At 30.5% G+C, this 18,299-nt stretch overlaps 4 protein-coding genes across 10 annotated transcripts; 1 reads left to right on the plus strand and 3 right to left on the minus strand.

Annotated features, from left to right (window-relative positions):
* The first annotated feature begins 2,724 nt into the window (after window positions 1-2,724).
* Window positions 2,725-5,973, plus strand: crim (QVR superfamily protein crim). Of its 4 annotated transcripts, none has more exons than XM_076409795.1 (5): window positions 2,725-2,834; window positions 3,032-3,143; window positions 5,254-5,394; window positions 5,471-5,624; window positions 5,686-5,973. In XM_076409795.1, exons 2-5 carry the CDS (start codon window positions 3,113-3,115, stop codon window positions 5,819-5,821), a joined length of 462 nt encoding a protein of 153 aa, XP_076265910.1. In that variant the 5' UTR covers window positions 2,725-2,834; window positions 3,032-3,112; the 3' UTR covers window positions 5,822-5,973. The 4 variants fall into 4 exon arrangements, with proteins under 4 accessions (XP_076265910.1, XP_076265899.1, XP_076265916.1 ...); XM_076409784.1 differs by having other exon boundaries at window positions 2,818-2,936; XM_076409801.1 differs by lacking the exon at window positions 2,725-2,834 and adding an exon at window positions 2,852-2,944.
* A 464-nt stretch (window positions 5,974-6,437) lies between these two features.
* Window positions 6,438-12,679, minus strand: LOC143199756 (RUN and FYVE domain-containing protein 2). Of its 4 annotated transcripts, none has more exons than XM_076409831.1 (13): window positions 12,477-12,679; window positions 11,410-11,588; window positions 11,189-11,298; window positions 10,816-11,023; window positions 10,592-10,758; window positions 10,381-10,533; window positions 10,189-10,327; window positions 9,998-10,138; window positions 9,750-9,785; window positions 9,086-9,183; window positions 7,084-7,300; window positions 6,805-7,029; window positions 6,438-6,753 (listed from the first exon to the last, which is right to left on the minus strand). In XM_076409831.1, the coding sequence occupies exons 1-13, from the start codon at window positions 12,622-12,624 to the stop codon at window positions 6,622-6,624; spliced, it is 1,953 nt and encodes a 650-aa protein (XP_076265946.1). In that variant the 5' UTR covers window positions 12,625-12,679; the 3' UTR covers window positions 6,438-6,621. The 4 variants fall into 4 exon arrangements, with proteins under 4 accessions (XP_076265946.1, XP_076265928.1, XP_076265953.1 ...); XM_076409813.1 differs by lacking the exon at window positions 12,477-12,679 and adding an exon at window positions 11,665-12,006; XM_076409838.1 differs by lacking the exon at window positions 9,750-9,785.
* Window positions 12,680-13,153: 474 nt separating this feature from the next.
* LOC143190258 (L-selectin) lies at window positions 13,154-14,230 on the minus strand. Its single transcript, XM_076394455.1, has 3 exons — window positions 14,044-14,230; window positions 13,539-13,721; window positions 13,154-13,480 (listed from the first exon to the last, which is right to left on the minus strand). Exons 1-3 carry the CDS (start codon window positions 14,099-14,101, stop codon window positions 13,260-13,262), a joined length of 462 nt encoding a protein of 153 aa, XP_076250570.1. The 5' UTR covers window positions 14,102-14,230; the 3' UTR covers window positions 13,154-13,259.
* Window positions 14,231-16,271: 2,041 nt separating this feature from the next.
* On the minus strand, window positions 16,272-17,249 carry LOC143190253 (salivary C-type lectin 2). The gene is made up of 4 exons (XM_076394442.1): window positions 17,090-17,249; window positions 16,993-17,039; window positions 16,808-16,940; window positions 16,272-16,749 (listed from the first exon to the last, which is right to left on the minus strand). The coding sequence occupies exons 1-4, from the start codon at window positions 17,142-17,144 to the stop codon at window positions 16,373-16,375; spliced, it is 612 nt and encodes a 203-aa protein (XP_076250557.1). The 5' UTR covers window positions 17,145-17,249; the 3' UTR covers window positions 16,272-16,372.
* Window positions 17,250-18,299: the final 1,050 nt, after the last annotated feature.

Below are 18,299 nucleotides of genomic sequence, written 5' to 3' on the forward strand. Positions count from 1 at the left end.
CATATATAATAACACTACTGAAAGATTCACATGGCACTTGGACAATGCCTAACTTATATGTTTTAAATTAATACATTGTTATTAAGACAGTTTTGTACAAAAGTTAAAACTAGGTACATATCAAGAACCCATCGGTTCTCACTTAGTTTCAATATGCTAATGAAGCCTTTTGCAGTGACTACATGTTAAACTGAAAAAGCTTTTGCCCCATACGCACTTTCAACTGCTGGATACCTCACAGACAGACATTTTATTGTCAAACAAGGTGATGAATACACCCAATATATTCGGGTGTTCCGCAGGGCAGTGTTCTCGGCCCATTGTTATATCTATTGTATACAGCTAACCTATCGACCTCGAGAAACATTCCTGTTGTAACATATGCTAACGATACAGCGGTTTTATCATCACACGAGTATCCAATATAAGCCACAAGAAACCTCCAACTTCATCTTAACAAAGTCGAATTGTGGTTGAAAACATAGCGTATCAAAACAAATGGGACAAAATCTACCCATGTGACATTTGCCCTTTGTAGAACATGTCCGACAGTAAAATTGAATAATCATGAAATTCCGCAAGCAGACAACGTTAAATATCTGGGAATGCTTTTTAATCTACATTTAGTGACAAAACGCAAACAGCTTGGTATTAAACTAAACCAAATGTACTGGCTAATGGGGCGTAAATCTAAATTATCATTAGATAACAAGGTTTTGCTGTATAAGTCAATACTTAGGCCCTTTTGGACCTATGGTATTGAACTGTGGGGTACGACTACCAAACACGGCTATCCTCCAGAGGTTCAAGAATAAGGTATTGCGAGTCATATCCCTTTATAACCGATAACGAGTGTGATTCGAGGTGCTAGTGTGCTAGTGCGCTAGTGCTAGCTAGTTAAATGTGCGCGATAACAGTATAATGCATAGGCTGAAACGCAAACTACTATACGAACTGATTAATAGACGCATAGAGTAGTTAGAAGTTAAACAAAACTTAAACTTTAAAACAATTTATAATAAGATTTTTATAATAAGATTTAGATTATAAGTTGTACAGCAGATCACTTACTGAAGCGATCCTCTACATGTCAAGATAGTTATATTAAATAACGGAAACCATATAATAATACTTATTGCCAACAGGCAGATTGTTAAAGTTCTAATAGATTAATAAAAAAAGTAAAGAAATAAATTTTGTGTTCGAAAAGAGATGGGCAAGGGCAAGTTGTTAGTATGCGTAGGTTAGTAGTTAGCAATATATGGTTAAGAATTATAAAAGCTCATGACAACCTCTTCACATCCATGCCACAGGAAAAGAAGGAAATTACGATTGTCGTTATGCTGATCAAACCCGACATATTATTGAACAAATTCCGAATATCAAGAGAAAAATCAGAATAGGAGCTAAATTGCACCCTCGAAATTAGGGAATTGATCCGATACAGAAATGTACAAAAAATAATATTTATTACAATTAATAATTACACAAATCAATTAATAATTACATAAATCAATAGATTAACGAATACATATTATAAACAAAATTGCTTCGAGAAGCCGGCATGGTGACGCAGTGGTAAAAGCGATGGACGGTCCTCCTACTGTTGCGATAGCCACGGGTTCGAATCCTGCTGGGGCATGATCATAAATGTATGTTTGTGATTGTTTAAAATTTGTGAATGTTCTAGGCAAGAGTGATCCGACAAGGAAAATGATCCCAGTCACGCCAGTAACCAGGCTGGGTAAGACCGGATGTCTTCTGGGATGATTTCTAAAGTTGGCCACTCGCCAGTCGGTAGGCTTAATGCTGAGGACTGTGATTCGGAGCCCACGTTAAACTTTAGGCCCAGTCCAGATAAACCCATAGTTGGTAAAAGGCGACTTTAAAATGTATACATAAAAAATAATTGCTTCGAAAAATATGTAAGTGAATTAAGCCCGGAAGCAGATAAATATTACTCGCTATGGAAAACAACTCAAAGATTGCAAACACCAATTATTAAAGTTACCGTCTTTTTAAAATGATCAAAATTAATGGGCTCGACGCAAAGAAGAAATAAATCAATCAATTATTCGCACATTATTTAGCTAACGTATTTCAATCGAATGATATAGAATCTATGCATATAACTTATATTTATCAGCCCGATCTAGCTGTAAATTTGATTTCTCCAATCGAAGTTGCCACAGAAATTGACAACAACCTCAGTCTTCGCCCATTAATTATTTCACTAGGTTATTAAAACAGCTGCCAGGAAAAGCAATCTTAAAAAAAGCTCCGCTAATGCATTTAATTTCGAAGCTTATAAAATGTTTTGCTTTTGTTATGGAATAACCAAATTTAATATATTTAGACATCATAATCTGTTTAGAACGTATTCTGACTAGAAATATCAATCATAGAAAAAATAGAAATTTCACGGTATAGGCGACCTTGGGGAATTGTTTTGTTTAGTTCAATCAACGGTAGCGCTGCGATCACAAATTGTGATTGGCTAGTTTAAATTCCTGGTGCCGCCACTAACATGGAATGTGATTGGTCGATCAAATTGTGTGAAGTCAGCATTTTCTATGGGCGTCTATTTTTAAGTTTGTTGTTTATTGGTTTTGGTTTTTGTTTAGATCAAGAAATCTTCGTTTTACGTTGTGCATATTTTCTGTTTTACATTAATTATTATGGAGTAATAATATAAAAATTGATGACAATGCGTCAGTGTAGTAAAAGATATAGTGTACCGAGATAAAAATCTGCTACGGAAATTAAACATCGTTTCCCAAAGTATGATCTCGCTCCTTTCCAAAAATGGGTTGTAATGGATCAAGTAAATAGTAGTAAGTTACCTGGATAAACCATAATGCAAATATATCAACGTCATGGTGTCTGTCACGGACATTTTAGTGAAAAACTTAGAATTACCCTTCCTTCACGAACAGGTATTAGGGTAAATGCATATCCAACATTGTTTTTATTAGATACATGTAAAATTATCTATCTACTTCATGTCTGTTTATATATTGTTTGTTCACAGAAAATCAAAACCTATTTATGAAGATGTTAGTAGTAATAAAATTCAATTAATCTACCAAGTTGTTCGTATGCTGTCAGTGTGATGTCTCTACATAAAGAAGTCTTACAAGAAGGTAATAATTAAGATAACAGGATAATTAGTAGTAATAAATACTACTTTTAATTGTAAAATATCCCTAAAATATTTGTAATACATTAACTTTTTAGAACAATCAGCGTTCTGTAATTTTATAGTAGAGCTATTGTATATTTAAATTTGATTGCCTGGTTAAGAAAATATTTGTTACGGTGCCATCAATTAAAAATTTAATTGCTACTTTTAGGGGATTTATTACCTTAAAGAAATCTATTTTGTCTAAATTTACAAATAATTACATTTGTTTAAGAAATCTTAAACAAGATTGCTTAAAGAATTTTGTTGGATCTATTAGAGGTCATAAAGGTAGAAACAGCATCCTTCACCTAGTATTTTCGAGAAATCTTTAAAAGGGCAAATCATCACCTCAATTTTTTCACATAATTCTCCCGGAGAAAATTGTGAAGAAGATGAACATGTTAGATAAATTATATTCTTTTTTAACGGGAGATCTATTACCACTTGAGGTTGTTAAATCACCAGAGGAGTTTATATTTTCAGTTCCAGAGAACTTTGCTCTGAGAAAAACAAGAGTCTAATATTGTATTTTAGTCTTATTTCAGGTTATTTAACAAAACTTCTGAAAAAGAGACAACATGCAATATTACATTCTATATTAAGTAGTTCCACAGATTAAATACTCTCAAATCTAAATATGTATAAAAAACACATAAATGTTTAGTGTTTCAAATGTCCAATCCATAATGATTTTTAAGACCAAATTTTAAAAGTTGTTATGAGGTGAGATTGTATTTTTGGTTTAATGAAGTTAATGCAATATCAACAGGGAAGGATTTAAAGTTTACCTTCAATATATCAAGATAAGTTAGAATTCTAATAGATCCCATAAAATTGATGGCACTAAACAAATATTGGAAGGCGTTATAGAAGAATTATAGATATTTTAATTTTGCCTAGAATAGAGTTCATAATTGTTTTTTTTTGCTTTTTGTTTATATACAATTATATTATTTACAGTTATGTTTATTTGTTTTAAATTAATTTTAAAAATTAAATTTGATTTTCATTTAAATTCTATTGGCCAATAAATGTGACGTCACAAAGTAATCAGGCGAAATGGCAGACCAATCAAACCAAAGTATTTTCTTTACAGGTTTCTACAAATTATTGTAAACTAACCAATAAAATTCACGTTGCCAGCGCCGCCAATGATTGAACTAAGCAAAACTTTGCCCCACTACTTACCATTGGAGTTGCACACTCCTGGTGTCAACCACTGAGAAAAATATCGATATTTTAAAAAATATCGATATGACATTTTCGATATGTTAAAAAATATATCGATATAACGGAGAAAAAAAATATCGATAATGTTTTGCAATATATATTTATATAACAAATTCTTTCGATTAAATATAAAAATATACTAATCCGTTAAAAATAAGTGGCAAAATGGTTTTTATAATGTTTAAGAAATATTTTTTTTTTTGAAAAAAAATCCAAAAAATTTTTTCCGAAAATATATATGTATATCTATATTTTTTCGGGATCCCTAGTTCTGACAAATTTGCTAGGTTTTATATTTCATAATTTTTTATTCTGTTTTCAGTTTTACTCACTAATGAGAGAAATAATCTAAATTAGTAATAATAGAGGTAATTTCGGCTATTGCAAATAATTTCATTAAAATATTATCTTGCTTTGCTCAAAATTCCATCTAAAAATGTATTAATATATTTTTCGGCTAACTGTAATTTTCATAAAATAGAATTTGTAGTAATTACTTACAACTGACATGAACCTTCAACAGGAAAAATAGAATTGAAAATTTGAATTAGTCATTAACATCTATTAATTTAACGATGATTTAACGGTTCTATTTAACTAACTTCAAGTCTGTTTATAATAAACGGTGAGAGTTAGGTTATAAGTTCAAAATACTGATAAAAATTCGTCTGATTTCCGTTTGTTTGAAAAAGCATTAAAAATGTTCAAACCAATAGCTATATTATTAATTATATCAATGCTAATTAAAAGAAGTAAGTGAAAACTATACAACACTGTATAATAATAAAATATTTTGTGAGGGTGTGGCCTTAATGCATTATAATAACCCTTTTCTGCAGATGTTTCAATATCCTTGTGGTGTTATGAATGCGTTTCTACTCAGCCAGGCTGTGGCACACCATTTAATTGGCTCTATCATTGGACAAAAGTGTGTCCAGAAGAAAATGATGTTTGTGTAAAAATAATAGAACAAAGAAGTGGTAATTATATATATTTTAAATATATATGTATTGATAACACTAGAACTTTGTTCTACATTACTATACTTTGTTCTAGATGAAACATTAATTACTAGATCTTGTTTGAGTTCATTAAGAGGTATTCGAACAGATATACCTGCTGATCATTATGAAGGTTGTAGACCAGCAGCTGTGGATGTACATTTAGCAAATTACGTAAATAATTCCATAAAGGAGCTGGACATATACAGGTTAGTTAATACATTTTTTATCTGCTGGACAAGGTATATTTATTTTCAAAATTTATTTTAGGAACTACTATGATAATACAACTTGGTGTTTCTGTTTCTTGGATCAAAGATGCAACAGTGGTGTTTCAATAAGATTGTCTTTACCTCTTTTATATGGTAGTGCTACTCTTGCTTTTGCCTTAATACTTTGGAGATAATAATCTGTTTGTTTAGTGGTCAATATTTTAATCAGCATTATTATGATTTGATGTTTATTTTCAGTGTAATTATGTCTAGTACAAGTTAGTTATAATTGTTAAAGATCGAAAATATTTCAATACAACAAAGTCACATTAGCACACTCCATGTGCCAATATTTTTAATGTTAATCAAAACATATTGACCAAAGCTGTATATATTATACTCTTCACTGTAACAACTTACAGTCTATTGTATAGTAATTAAGAATACTCCTAGAAAAATAATATTTTCATCTCCGTCCAAATATAAAATATTTTAATATTTTTAAGTTAAATTATAACCGTCCATTTTTTAAAAGATATTTTTATAAGATATAAGTAAATAAATATTTTAAAACTGGAAACATAATGGTTTGAAGTTTTTTTTTATATTATTATTCTAGTAACCATTTCCTAACAAATGTCAAATTATTAAAAACAAAATTATACTGATTAAAACAATTTGAATTGCTATAAAGAAAATAATTAGCATAACTGCAGTGAGAATATAGAATATTATTAGCAAGATCAAATGTTTTTTCAATAGGGTTGGCTATACTACACATACTATAGGTAAGTTTAATAAAACTTTCAATTACTATGTTGTGTAAAATATATTTATCTTGATATAAATTTGGAATAGTTTCACTATGCTCACACTTAATAATAAATAATGGACAACACTAGCACCTTAAAAATTAGCACAGTTCTGTATGAATGTAAAGGCATTATAAATGAACATTTGTGGTAAAATGGTTTTGTTGGTTCTTAGCATTATATCATGGGTACCTCCCCATAAGTAAAGTATTACAATCATCACACACTCTGACTGGCTTGGCTGAAGATGGTAATGCCATAGAATTATCTGAACAAGAATTGCAAAATATGTCCCCACAATTTCGACAATGGTGCTAGATAAAAAAACACATTAATACATGAAGATACAAAAAACAACAACGTACCCGTCTCCTTGTTAAACTGAACTCCTTTTTGCAGGATTTACAATGCGTCACCGTTTTGTCATTAGCCCATGTGCTATCAGACTTATTTCTGTTTACTTCTTCCCGTAGATCAGATATTTGCAGTTTGCTATCAAGTAACTTCGCGCCTAACTCTTCTAAAGTATGCTCTTGTTCCAAACAGTTATCTTTTAAATTATAATATTCTTCTTGAAGGGTAGCATATTTCTATATTATCAGTAATATTACCATTTTTACTTAACTTACTTAACAAATACTTACGTCTGCGATAATTTTCAGCTGACTGTTCTCATGTTGCAGTTTGGAAATTTTTTCTCTATCCTGTTGCATGGATTCTTGCAGTGATATTCTCCATTCTCTTTCCACCTTTAAATCACCTTCAGCACTGCTGGCCTGTTCTTCAACTTGAACGGCTTGCATATGGAGTTCTCTTCTTGCTTGCTCCATTGTTACTCGATTGTTTTCACTTTCTCTAAGCCTTAAATAATATTTATAAATATATATTTACGTTTACTAGACATCACAAATACAGTAGTGATAATATGAATTAAGCATGGTTCAATTTTGTTTCGGTGATCCATTTTTATAAAATATTAGCACCTTGAATAAGATTTTACGGTATATATCACGCCAAATAATATAGCATTAACATATTACAGGTGTAAACAAAAATTAAATAATTCATAAGCAATTTCTTTCCCAACAAAATGATTAATGTTATGTCATTGAGCCTGTAAGAAATATTTTGTTTGTTTGCTACTTTGCTAGGTATAGATTAGGAATCGGATCTTTAGCTGCAGTAATACATCGTAATTTTTAAGTGGAATAGGACCAGGTAAAATATTTTAATATGGAATGTAACGAATGATACAGCTGTTAGAAAATTCACCCATACAATCATTCGTTGAACAGTTTCTGTTTTATTCATTGGCAGACAAGCCAATGTTTTTGTATTTTATGCTTTGTAGGCTCTTACCAAATAATAACATTCAGTTCAGAATTTCTATTCTACAATTACATAAATTAAAGCTTCCAAAGAAATTTTTCAGGAAAGAAGCTAACCATCATAAATAAGAGTTTATTATAAAAATCTCTCTCTTTAGCCACACATACAACCGTAGTGGCCATCAGATTGTTGAGTACTAAGCCAAATCTATGCCATCGAAAACAGTATATTGAACAGTTTGTTGTGTCCCTTTTGGTTGGTCATTTTCACTTTGAGCAACTCATCAAAGCTATTAAACTTTTAACACTGAAATCATTATTTTAAAGGTGTGACTAAACCTATGCATATTATTTGCGATATCGGTACCGTAACATTTGGTTTTTGTGCACTTTTTCATATATACAAAATCATATTTTTCAGAATAAAATTATGAATATCATATTACAATATGTTTAAAAGCGATAGCGAGAACTTATCCAAGGTACTAATATTTTTATGGCTAGAAAGCTGACAAAAATCATCAACCATAAAAAAGTTAATTAATGCAGATGGATAAGTGCAGCTAGCGGAACGAAAAGTCAACCTTGATTTCAGTAATATAAATTACTTTAAATGTAATAAAATAAAAGAAAACTGATCTAAAATATAGATACAGATAATCGTAAAATCATAAATGATAAAAAAAACTACTGGCAAACCAACAATATACAAACCAAAAAAAAAAATTAAAAAACTTAAGTATAACAAAAAATAACTTGGTATAGTTAGAATCAGGGATACAAAGCATTACAAATAAAATCCACAAATGATGTTTAAACAGTTTTTATTAAAGCATTTGATAAGAAATATCCTCTTTTATTTTATATCCATACAATTGCAAACATTTAAAACTAATATGTAATGCTACGAAAATTGCACTGGCTTATATCTCATTTAGTGTTTCAATACAGGGTCTTAAAAATTATGTTTTCTTTGCGCTAATATCTCGTTCATGGTTAAAAATGGCTGTAGTAATGAAGGTTTGCCAACAGTTCCCTTTATTGAAGAATTATTAAGCTAATGGTTCAGAAAGAATCACGTTCCTAATCTCTCTAAACTATATATAATGCTGATTTAGGTCCCCTTTTCTCTTCGATATCAACACGCCTTTCCATTCTTCCAAAATCCTCTGTATGCAACTTGAAAGTAGTAGCAAAAAAATGTATATATAAGCAAACACGTCAAGTATTACAAACAAGAAGATTTCAAAGATACCAAAGAGAAAAGTGAAAATCAATCTATGAGTATTCTTAATTAGTACTTTAAATGTGTACCTACTTATATTCGAGAGACCGTACAGTATCTGTCACAGTTTGTGCCTTAGCCTCTAGCTTGTTAACTAACTCGGTTTTATGTTTTAACGATGCCTCACAATCCTGAAATAAGTCAGAATGTGTCTCTTCAGTCTTTCAAACATCACACTAAATACTCTGTCTCAAATTTCCCTACAGTTCTTTCCTATATATCACAAATTATTTATAAACAAAAAGAACAGATCTTTCTTTTTGAAACTCGTTAGTACACGCAGTCCAAAAAAGAATTATCTGGAAACGTTTCAAACTAAACAGATAGGAATGAGAAAAAGACACCGACAAAGACTGCGATAAAGTTTAAGTGTCTAATTTTTTTCATCTGTTTCTAGGGGTAATTCTAATTTCACAAATGATTCGGTGGATTCGGATGACAGTCGCGCTTCGTCAAGAGTTTCCTCCATTTTAGGCTCTTTAGTATTTGCTTTGGCGTCTTTGTCAGTACTTTTTTCTGGTGAAATGTTGGAGTTTTTCGGAACGTTCTCTTTGTTCTCCACTTTGGAGTGCATTGACGAGCGTTTTTCCAATCGCTTGTCAAACGCTTTCTTGTCGTCTTTTAGCAGATGGTTATATTTTTCGAGATTATTGAGAATCTTTCCGATTTGGCCGGCTTTGGCCTGAAGTCGACTCACCATTTCGCCTTTTTGTGTCAACTCCATCTCACATTCCTATAAGCAGTTTTGATTAACATGATTTACGAGCCTAATAAACTCGCCAAATAACAGCACTTAGTGTCTGAACAAACAATATGATTATTTTTAATACACATTCTAACAAATACATTTGGAAAAACTGGAATTTTTATTAAAAAAAATTGCTTGTAGAGAACACTAGTATAAAGCAGCATTAGAAATGAAATCATTGCCAAATAATAACTTACCTGCAACTTTTTATACATTTCCAAATTGATCAGTTTGATGTCATCCAATTGACGTCGTAACGAAACGATTGTGTCTTGTTTCTCATGAATGTCTTTTTCAAGCAACTTCATTGCAACTTCCATCTCCGCTTTGAGACACATCTACAAGCTGTGTTAAAATATGACCATAACAATTACATGATAATGATTACCTGAATTTCAAGTTCATGATCAGCTTCCTGTCTAAGTTTCCTTTCCTCTTCCAATCGCTGTTTCAACTCTTCAATTTCTCCTGTGGCTACTTTGTCATTAGTGTTAATAATATTTACGCCACTAAGACTCATAGTATATCTATAATTGGGAGCATGTAAGTTAATACATGAAATTACAAAAAGAATGCTTACCCTCCAGGATCTTTACCACACTCTTCTCTAAGCTGTCGGTTTTCTTCATAAAGCGCAAGAAGATTGTTTTTGGCAATAGCTAAGTCTTCTTTCATCAATGCGTTTGTTGTGGTGAGTGATTCAACTTTGGATTGCAAATTAGTGACTGTAGCACTAAAATAATATATTTTGTATTATAAATAGCAAATGCAAACAAAACATTAAACTATACTTTAAGTGACGATTTAATTCTTCGATATAGTTCTTCTGATCCAAAACTGTTACCATATTATCGTCACCATCGTGTTCTTCGTTACTAGATCCACTAGGTGCCTGATTAGGAGATCTTAAATACAGTGAAAAATCAATTACACCTTGTGGACAATCCAAATCTTCTTCCTAAAAACGTAAGCATGTTTACCTGAAACTTGAATGATTTTATTCATGTTATCCCACCTTAACGCAAAGATTACAGTCAATGACATTTAGACCTACTAAGAAACCAATAATTCTTGGGGCCTCTTCGCTCAACATCAGTGCGTCTGGTTCGAAGTATTCCACTAACGCATCGTCTTTGTGGTCAATTAAAATTCTTAAATAATCAGACAGCTTTTTCTGCATAAGAGCTAACCTTAACCATGCTCTAGCTCGGCCCAGGTGGGTTCTAAACTTAAAAAATGTATACTTAATGAAAAATGTTCAATAATCACAGGACTTAATCTATTAATTTAAATCACTTCAAACATCAAATTTAATGTAATTGTTTTGTTAAAATACTACTCATATTAATACCACTAATTTTATTATATTTATCAATATGATATTTTACCTAACAGTTGGAAGATTTCTCACACTAGCGGTTATATCTTGTGCTTCAGGTGCATATTTTTCCACCATTTGAAGAATATCCCATAATTCTTTTTTGGGCCCTAATAAACCCTAAAATTTTTATTAATGTAATTAAATTTTGCAATAATTGACAAAGAATTAATAAAAATTATTAAACTTATACTTATAATATAAAAAATATATATTGTTTAAAATGCTGACCTTTTTCGGCTTCAGCCCGTGTCGGAGAACATGTTCCAGAACGATGAAGAAATGCTGCAAAGGCATATGGTCAGAATCCAACATTCTTCCATATTGTAAGGATTCCTCAATAAGTTCTCTGACTACAAGTCTACTAATGTTCACCAAGTTGCTTCGTTCAATGATCACAGGATCCCGACCTAAGAAATTCATTGTGTAAATGACGTATTGGTAGAGAAAAAAATCCAAAACGTCATAAACCAAAATACCCCTTACCAAACAAAGGCATGGGTTCAGGGCTGGGTGGAGAAATCGCTTTGTTATTGATGGATTCTTGCAAGTTAAATTCGACATCTTGAAGCTCTTTTAAACAGAGCCACTCGCCGTCGACGGATACGCGAAAATTACACAAGTAGATCGTGTCTTGGGCGCCGGCCATCTCTTGCTCCACCACATTTCCCGTCGAGTTGTCGGGCAACTCTTGAACTTTCATTTTCCACTCGGAAAATCGATCGTGGCCGTTTCTCAGTGTTTACTATTCTCGGTTTTATGGCAAATCAAAATTTTAGACGCAGAGCATCCGATAAAATAATCGCAGTTTCTACACTTGTGCCGAGCCACACACTCCTTCTAAGGGATGATATTGATTTTCCCCTTTTCACAAGTGCGCGCGCCGTTGCACTTTTTCCGAAATCAATGACTTGTTAATACAAACAAAATAATCCACAATCTTTAAAATGCATAACTGCATATTAATGTTAAATATTGGTTATTTTTGTATTACTGTCCAAATGATCAAATAAATTAAAGTATTAACGAAATTGAAATAACACATTTATAAAAAGGATTTTATATTTTCCTTTTTTAATTTATCTTAAACATTAAGTAAATAATGATAGACAAATAAATTTAATTATTATATGTTTGATACTGATAAAGAAAAAATCAGGTCGGAGATAATTGCATCAGTATTTTTATTAACTGTACTTTTGCTATCAATTGGGGATAATAAGACACCATTGCATTTAATATTAAAGTATCCAGGGATACAATTATTTTAAACATACACCTGTAACATGTGATGGTACCTTTGACAGCTCTCGTTTTGTTCTTTAATGGTCGTCCTACCAGCAAATTTGTCCATTGGAAATCGGATGATACGGATGAACTTCTAGAAAAGGTTCTATCCGTATTTGAAACAGGAGTTGTTGGCGACCCTTCACCACTTGCAGCCATTTTTAACCATTTGTTTAATTTTGTTTGGTTAGTGCTCTTGTCAAAATCAGTTGTTTTTGTGATGTCATCATTACAAATTTACCATTAGAATTTTTCTTTATTTAACTCAATTATTCTTAACTAATAATCTTAAATCGTGTAATAATTATAAAAGTCACATAATATGAAACTGTAATAATTATTTATTATATTTATTGATTTAATTTTCTCTGCTTAAATTTCATAATGGCGATATACGACCAGTAATACATTAGAAATTACTTATTTAACTATAATATTTTGTAATAGCATTGTAAAATTTTTGTTTGTTATTAAAATAATATTTTTTATTATATATTTTATTATTGACTTGCGAAGCTGTTCTTAGTAAATAATTATCAAGTGAAGTAGATCTTTAATTTTCTAACTCTTGTTTTCTTCGTATTATTGAGAAATTGTATACGTGCGAAATAATGCAGATTATTTATTCGGATCTTCAGTTACTTAATCGAAAGTACCAGGAATGATTTAATTATTGATAACAAATTAGTTTCTTTAAAGTGTTTTTATATATCAAAATGGTATGTTAACAAAGTTATAATTTAAAAATATTTTAAACATGAACGAAACAAAACAATACAAATAGTTGTTTCTTTCTACTTTTTCTGACACAAATATCGTCTTAGATCGGTGCAAGCAAGATCATTCCATCCTAATTTAACATAATCGAATTTCAATTCTATGCAATTCTCGTTGCTCTCTCCGTTGCTGGGCTCGCCATAGGACCAACCTTCTAAATCTCTATCCAGCAAAGTATTCACTGTGTCCCAATAAAATGAGCCATTAGAGTGGCGTACTCCAGCTAACCAGTATCCAGCTATAAAATATTATGACTTAAAATGTATATTGTGATGTATTTAGAAGATAATTCTTACAATAAGGATCTTTTGGTGTCAAATTATTGTCATCCAAAAATGTCTCCAGTCTATCTTTTTCTTTGAATGATTGCACACTGACCAATTCATATCCGGCTTGGACACACGTACGTTTAGCATCCTCCCAAGTTACAGCCTCCTTGGATGCAAAATACTTGTCTTCTTTTGATGTTGAAACAAATTCTGAAATACACTTTTTATAATAAAAATAATATTGATAAAAATTAAAATATGCTTAGAAAATTATATTGGTCAAAAATCTTTATTATTAGAAATTAACAGTTATATAATTAATGTATAAATAAAACAAATTAAACTCTGATTACAGCCATTATTTAATAATTTGTCAGAGCTGATCTTGAATCGAGTAGAATTAAATGATTGTAGAGGTCAAGTAATTTAAAATTTTTAATTGGCATCGTTTAAATTAGCCAAATCTGGGTGAACAGTGTTTATAATAATAAAATAGTCAGGTTAAAAGGGTTTAAAGTCCGTAAATACATACCCGTCGATGACAGACCAATGTAGACGAGAATCCAACAGAAACTGGAGATTAAATACATTTTTGATTCGACGGATGTTTTGCAATTTTGGTCTGATAATATGAGAATCCGCAGTTTATATTCTTTATGTGCACAAGACGCAAACGAGAATTATCTATTGACTCCAGAACGAACATCTACACAGTGTACAGGGGAAGTATGCCAGAATATTTTTTTCTTAATTTTTTATTTGTTTTAAAATATCTGTGTTAAAAAAGGTATTTACTTCTAGTTTATACTAAACTAAGATATTTATATATTCACTATTTTATTGTTTTTTCTCAAATTGTTTGTGAATTTTACTTGAATTTTAAAGTTAGTCGGCATTTATTAATTTAATAAAAATATATAATAATTGAAATAAATTTTAAAATATGGCCTTTTTAAATTCTGGAATACATTTAGATATAATAATAGATGTTATATTGCTAATAAAATTAACTATCATACATTTAAAAAAAACATAACTATAAATTTGCTGTATTTTTGGTCACCTATATTAAACGCAATACAATTTTTTATTAAAATTGTAGTTATTCATGTTTTGAAATGTCTGGTGAATCTATTCGTGATTGAGCAGTTGATTCGAATAATAAAACGTTATTATCAAAATAAGTGTTTACACCTACCTATACGAGGTTTAGCTGTTAGAAATTCATTCACAAAAAGTACGGTACAGATTTTAATATAGTGAATGAATATTCTGCATAAATGATTTGAGTGTACAGTTTTATCACGGTGCAAACATAAATTGGCTACTAAGGTCCTGCTATTTGGCTCTGTTAAATTTTTTCTTGCGTTATACCATTAATCCGCAAACGGCAGATGTTCCAGTCAACCAAAGTCATTGTCCAAATTGAACTGTTAAACACAGTCCATAAATTCAAATAATTGTCATTAATTATCAACGTCTCATTCCCTTGTTTCATTCCATATTAATAAGCAATGCGAGCAATCCAGCATCTGTTTTACAAACACATTTAATGCCAATCAGTTTTTGATAACAATTAAATACACTACACAATCACCATACCATAGAATACATATTAAATATACAAATACATCTTTTACATTCAATAAAAGAAGTCACCAGTTAAGTAATGTGAATCTGTTGAACAGAATGGACATCTGCCAATAACATAACCTTCAAGTACTATTTTGGGTGATTTTAGAGATTTATAACATGAGGCACGTTCGATCATCCGTGAGCATTTACATGGAAATCCTTAAAAGGCATCCTTTTTAAACGATCACTCACACATTCGACATACACTACTCCGATTTATTTCTTGGCCCAAATTCAAAACCATTAAATAATTTTAAAAGTTTAAAATGGATGAAACGTAAATGATGTTCGAAGTACTTTATTGTAATCGGATCATTCAAGAGGAAAAAATCAATTAGTTAAGATTGATTCATATCAACCTACTGATTTCTTTGTCAAAACATATGTATATATTTTATTAATAGATATTATGTGCTTAGTTAAATATGAAAATGTAGATATTTATATCTTAATATTACCAGGAATTATAGGTAAATTTTTTTAACTGGTTTATTTTTAGGTATATCATTATAATCTGCTGAACAAAAATATTGCTTAGATATCTCCTGTGTGTTTGTCTATTCTTTAACATCTATGGAAATATTGCCTCATTAATATAGTATATTAGATTTCATGTTGAAATAAATATTATTGTAGAATTATCCTCTCCAATAACGGCATTACTAATTATATTTGGGTTTTATAATGGTTTATTTCGTTGATCTAATTGTTATTATTCATTGATTAACACCGATCGTGGATATGAATATATTACAATGATTCTCTTCTGTAGTATAGATAAATATAACCGTACATATAAGACTGGAAACATGTTCATGGGTAATGACCACAAAACAATGGCATTCATAAAAAATCCTAAACATCAATCGTTACAATGTAATTTGTTAAAATTTATATGACCTTGAACAAAGATCACATTTAACATCTTCAGAAAATCATTTTGATCAAGATAAAAATATTAAGTTGTAGAGGTTATTTTATTTTATTTACAGGTTTTATTATATAATCGTAATTATATAAATTAAGATGAATACTAAATTACAACTTGCAAATCTCTGCATAATTCGAAAATTTAAACGGATTACACATCATATAAAACGAATAGAAAATACATTTAAAAAAGTATATTATAAATAATATTTTAATTTCCTATTGTTTTAATTTGTTCTCAAATATTTTATTTTTTAATTAAATAACAAAATTTATTTTAACAGTATTTCTACGTATTAAAAGGGTTTATTAATAAATATTTCACTTGCATCCAAATATATTATCCCATTATCAAAAGGCATTGGTACTCTATAATTTTGTCTTTCGTTCAAGCGATTTTCTTCAGCTAAGAAGTTGTAATCTCTTAAACCCTCTCCGCGAGGACCTTCGGGCCTAGGAACTTGACACAAATATTTTCGCCCTTCAACACAAAAATAATCATTCCAGCCCATTTGTCCCAAATCCTGCTTTAATTCCATGCAATGTTCTTTGTAGTAAGCATTACTCGGTTCTCCAACTAGCCAGTCATTTAATCCTTCTCCCACTTTAGTACCAGTGGTATCCCAGTAGAATTTGCCATCAGGATGTCTAATTCCAGCTAACCAATATCCAGCTAAAATTGTATAAGCCATGTATAAAAATGTTAAACTGCCGAGGATTTTATTTTATACACCAAACATCTTCCGGGACTAATTTGTATTCTCGCAAAAATGATTCAAGTGCGGCCTTTTCGCTTTCATGAATTAAACTGACCAATTCCAATCCAGCCTCTTCACATGCTTTTTTAGCCTCAGTCCAATTTAGCTATACAACATAATATTTATAATTCAGTAAGAATTTAGGTAAAAACGCTTACCGCCTCCTTTGACGCAAAATATATTTTATCCGGAGTTTCCACAAATTCTAAAAAAAAATCACGTAAATTTGTGAAATCATGAGTGAATCATACGAACCGCCTAGACACACTCCGAATGTTGCGATTATAAGAATCGATACGACTTTATACATTTTTAGCCTAGGCCACCCGCAACTAACCGCCTAAATTAATGGATTTACACTAAATCTCTATGACCTGAACACCACAAGTTTTGATGGGTCATTCAATAACGTGGAGAGATGGTAAAAAAATTTACGGTAGAGGGAGTCCAACAAACTATTCGATAGTTGATATAAATATCTCTTGATTAGTGTTGGGAAATATCGACTGAAATCGAATATTAACTATTTAGTAATTGATTACTTTTTACTATCGACTGTTTTCAGTTCGCTATTTTCGGTCCGACTGATTTTATTACTATTTACTATCGACCGTTTCAGTCGTGTACTTTTAGTTACTATTTTTGGTTCCTTCTGGCTCTGTCGTCATAGCCGCGACCTTGACAAAAATGTAGCCAATTTATGCTTACATAGATTTATATGTAAAATATATAGTTTTATGATTTCTTTGGTAGTTTGCTTATAAATAGCAATATATTGTATATTAATGTAGCAGCATTTTGGAACGATATTTTACAAGAATGTTAATGTAATAGAACAAAAAAATTAAAATTGTGAATGATAAATAGAAAAATACTTTTGACTGTTTTTATGGCAATAATAGGTAACATTTCGATTACTTTCTCGATTTTTGTTAAAAAAATATTTCCGTTCAATAATAAATAAAGCGTTTACTTTATTTAAAAAAGTTTTAGTAATTGTGCGATCATTTTTAATTATGTCATGAATTGGTTTTTTTAATGATTAGGTATAATGTTTAATTTTTATTTAGTATTTATGGTCATTGTACATCTTTAGTTTTCAGGTTCTTTTTAAAGTTCTACTGTATTGTGTATTGTCGTCTATACATATTATGGTATTATTATTTGAAAATAACAATTAGCATATAAAATACGCTAAAACATTAGTGGCTTATTATTCCATTCCATAGAAAAATTTCATTCCTTTTTACAGATGCACAGAACATTCAAATATAAATGTAATTCTACTTCCTTTAAAATAAAATTATTAATTGCATGTTATGTTCAGTAATTTTTTTCTTTTATTTTAAGTTAGTACCTGAAGGAATGTGTATATCTCCATCCCGCTTATAATACCGTTAGAAAAAAATAAGCACATATAAAATTAACTGCTCCAAGCAATTAACTCCGACCTTTCCTCTCTCAC

This window comes from Rhynchophorus ferrugineus, unplaced genomic scaffold (assembly GCF_030347505.1).
Source record: "Rhynchophorus ferrugineus isolate W39M unplaced genomic scaffold, kcgeb_rfMv2 rfM1, whole genome shotgun sequence".
In the NCBI taxonomy this organism is placed as follows: domain Eukaryota; kingdom Metazoa; phylum Arthropoda; class Insecta; order Coleoptera; family Curculionidae; genus Rhynchophorus; species Rhynchophorus ferrugineus.

Excerpts from the sequence above, each read along its gene's own strand:
- crim (XM_076409772.1), top strand. The coding sequence starts at position 5,115 with ATGTTCAAACCAATAGCTATATTATTAATTATATCAATGCTAATTAAA. Across the intron at positions 5,167-5,253 it reads ATCAATGCTAATTAAAAGAA|ATGTTTCAATATCCTTGTGG; the intron begins GTAAGTGAAAAC and ends CCTTTTCTGCAG. Across the intron at positions 5,395-5,470 it reads AATAATAGAACAAAGAAGTG|ATGAAACATTAATTACTAGA; the intron begins GTAATTATATAT and ends ACTTTGTTCTAG.
- LOC143190258 (XM_076394455.1), bottom strand. The coding sequence starts at position 14,101 with ATGTATTTAATCTCCAGTTTCTGTTGGATTCTCGTCTACATTGGTCTG. Across the intron at positions 13,722-14,043 it reads CATTGGTCTGTCATCGACGG|AATTTGTTTCAACATCAAAA; the intron begins GTATGTATTTAC and ends AGTGTATTTCAG. Across the intron at positions 13,481-13,538 it reads GACACCAAAAGATCCTTATT|CTGGATACTGGTTAGCTGGA; the intron begins GTAAGAATTATC and ends AATATTTTATAG.
- LOC143190253 (XM_076394442.1), bottom strand. The coding sequence starts at position 17,144 with ATGTATAAAGTCGTATCGATTCTTATAATCGCAACATTCGGAGTGTGT. Across the intron at positions 17,040-17,089 it reads ATTCGGAGTGTGTCTAGGCG|AATTTGTGGAAACTCCGGAT; the intron begins GTTCGTATGATT and ends ATTTTTTTTTAG. Across the intron at positions 16,941-16,992 it reads ATTTTGCGTCAAAGGAGGCG|CTAAATTGGACTGAGGCTAA; the intron begins GTAAGCGTTTTT and ends TATGTTGTATAG.
- LOC143199756 (XM_076409813.1), bottom strand. The coding sequence starts at position 11,881 with ATGAAAGTTCAAGAGTTGCCCGACAACTCGACGGGAAATGTGGTGGAG. Across the intron at positions 10,328-10,380 it reads TGTGGTAAAGATCCTGGAGG|ATATACTATGAGTCTTAGTG; the intron begins GTAAGCATTCTT and ends TCCCAATTATAG. Across the intron at positions 9,786-9,997 it reads AAATGTATAAAAAGTTGCAG|GAATGTGAGATGGAGTTGAC; the intron begins GTAAGTTATTAT and ends AACTGCTTATAG.